Source organism: Aplysia californica, unplaced genomic scaffold, assembly GCF_000002075.1.
Source record: "Aplysia californica isolate F4 #8 unplaced genomic scaffold, AplCal3.0 scaffold00177, whole genome shotgun sequence".
In the NCBI taxonomy this organism is placed as follows: Eukaryota; Metazoa; Mollusca; class Gastropoda; order Aplysiida; family Aplysiidae; genus Aplysia; species Aplysia californica.
The window spans coordinates 182,911-184,618 of record NW_004797447.1 but is presented as its reverse complement, the minus strand read 5'-3'; the positions used below and the strand labels follow the sequence as shown (position 1 = coordinate 184,618).

Genomic DNA, 1,708 nt, shown 5'->3' with positions numbered 1-1,708 from the left:
TCTCTCTCTCCCGCTCTCTCTCTCTCTCTCTCTCTCTCTCTCTCTCTGTGTCTCTCTCTCTCTCTTTTCGCTCTCTCCTCAGCCCTTTCATCTCCTTCTTTTGTCTCTGTCCGTCAGTCTCGGCTTTTTCTAAGCGCCATTTTATGACAGTTCATTTAGTGTGTCGGTGTATTTCTCTTCACTCAAACAAGAATGGACATAATTTAACTTTTTAAGAACGTATTATGTCGGATCAGCAGCAAACCAAAGGCACTGTCGTGGCATAATTTCAAGCAATATGCACAAATCAGACACATGAATTTGCAAATTTCAAGGTATGCATATCATTGCCTGTTTATTTAAGGTGTCGCATCAATAGCGAAGAATTAAAAATGCAGTATGAATAACGAATGGTCTTTTTAAAAACTCTTTAAAGACGTATCAAACACATAATAACGTGTCCGACAGCAGGAAAAAGACAATGTTGAGGCGTGCGTAAACGAACGATCGTTCATAATTCAAAAACACCAATTTGTACATTTTATAGCAGACCCATCTTGTTGTCTGGGTTTCTAAGATTTCATTTAAAAGAAGCATGTGTAAAATGAGTATGAATAACGAAGTTGTGGGGTTTTTCTTTCTTTCTTTAATTCAAATTGATAAAAGCCGATAACATTGCGTATTCAAGCGTAGTCAACTCGTTACCTCAGATTTACAAAGTCCTATCAGACATTTTTGGCAGTTTTGAGTTACGAAGACCATGAGATCAAAAACCAAATGTGAGGCAGCGTGGTGGAATCAGGCTCTCGTCAATTTCTGGGCATGTAGAGTAATTGGTATCATCTTAAAGCTTATTCACTTGTCTTTATTTTGATGGGAAAAATACCCATTTATCTTGCATACAAGTCGAGATATTTGCGAAAGAAGGAGGTGGGGGTCACCTGTTTTCAAAGGTAAAATTAGTGAGAAAATGGCCGCCAAAGATTAGTCATTTCGTTAGCTTGAGTGCCCATGGTAACTTAAAATTTATATTTTTATGCCTTTAATCACTTTTCAGAAAAAATCAACCAGAAATGAGTTCTTTAATGGGCATGAAAGGTGTAGAGCCAAAAAACAAAAAATTGATAAAAATTCCCTAACCTGTGGAAAAATGCAAGTTTCTTCACTTTGATTATTTTGACGAGAGCCTGATTCCACCACGCTGCCTCACAAATGTTCTATCTACTCTATTAAAGCGTATTCGAAGTGGTTATCAGGATATTCAAAGAACTTTATTAATAAAAAGGTTGACATGTTATGAAACTCAAACGTTTTCTTGTCAAATTTCTCAAAACTAGGTTGCTGAGCAGATAGAACTTTGTAATTCTCGAAAGGACCAGAATGCGTGTCCTCAGTGAGTTGAGACCTTTCAATAAACACCTCACCTGTAAGCCTCGTGGAGGAAGAGTCCTCGTTCTGGGTGGCTTTCTCCACGCTGAAGATCTTGATGAGGACTGCGATGTTGCACACGAGCACGATGAGAACGGGTGCAATGAACAGCAGAGCGAACTGGTACACATAGATGTGTAGAGGCAGATACACGCCACTGTGCTCGTCCGCACCGACACACTCGCCGTCTTTATTTTCCACCAAGGCAAATCTGGGAAAGAGATACATTATTGTTTTAACAGAATTCTTCGACAACTAATAATGATAATAATCATAATAATCATAATAATCATAATAATAA

General features: G+C 38.2%; 1 protein-coding gene across 2 annotated transcripts in view; it reads right to left on the bottom strand.

Moving 5' to 3' along the window:
• Positions 1-1,708, bottom strand: part of LOC101859172 (neuropeptide FF receptor 1) — a 199,631-nt gene that overhangs the window by 35,894 nt on the left and 162,029 nt on the right. For both annotated transcript variants that reach the window (XM_035969742.1, XM_035969743.1), the window contains exon 6: positions 1,404-1,618. In XM_035969742.1, the coding sequence (XP_035825635.1) occupies positions 1,404-1,618 (215 nt within the window). The remainder of the gene's footprint in view (positions 1-1,403; positions 1,619-1,708) is intronic.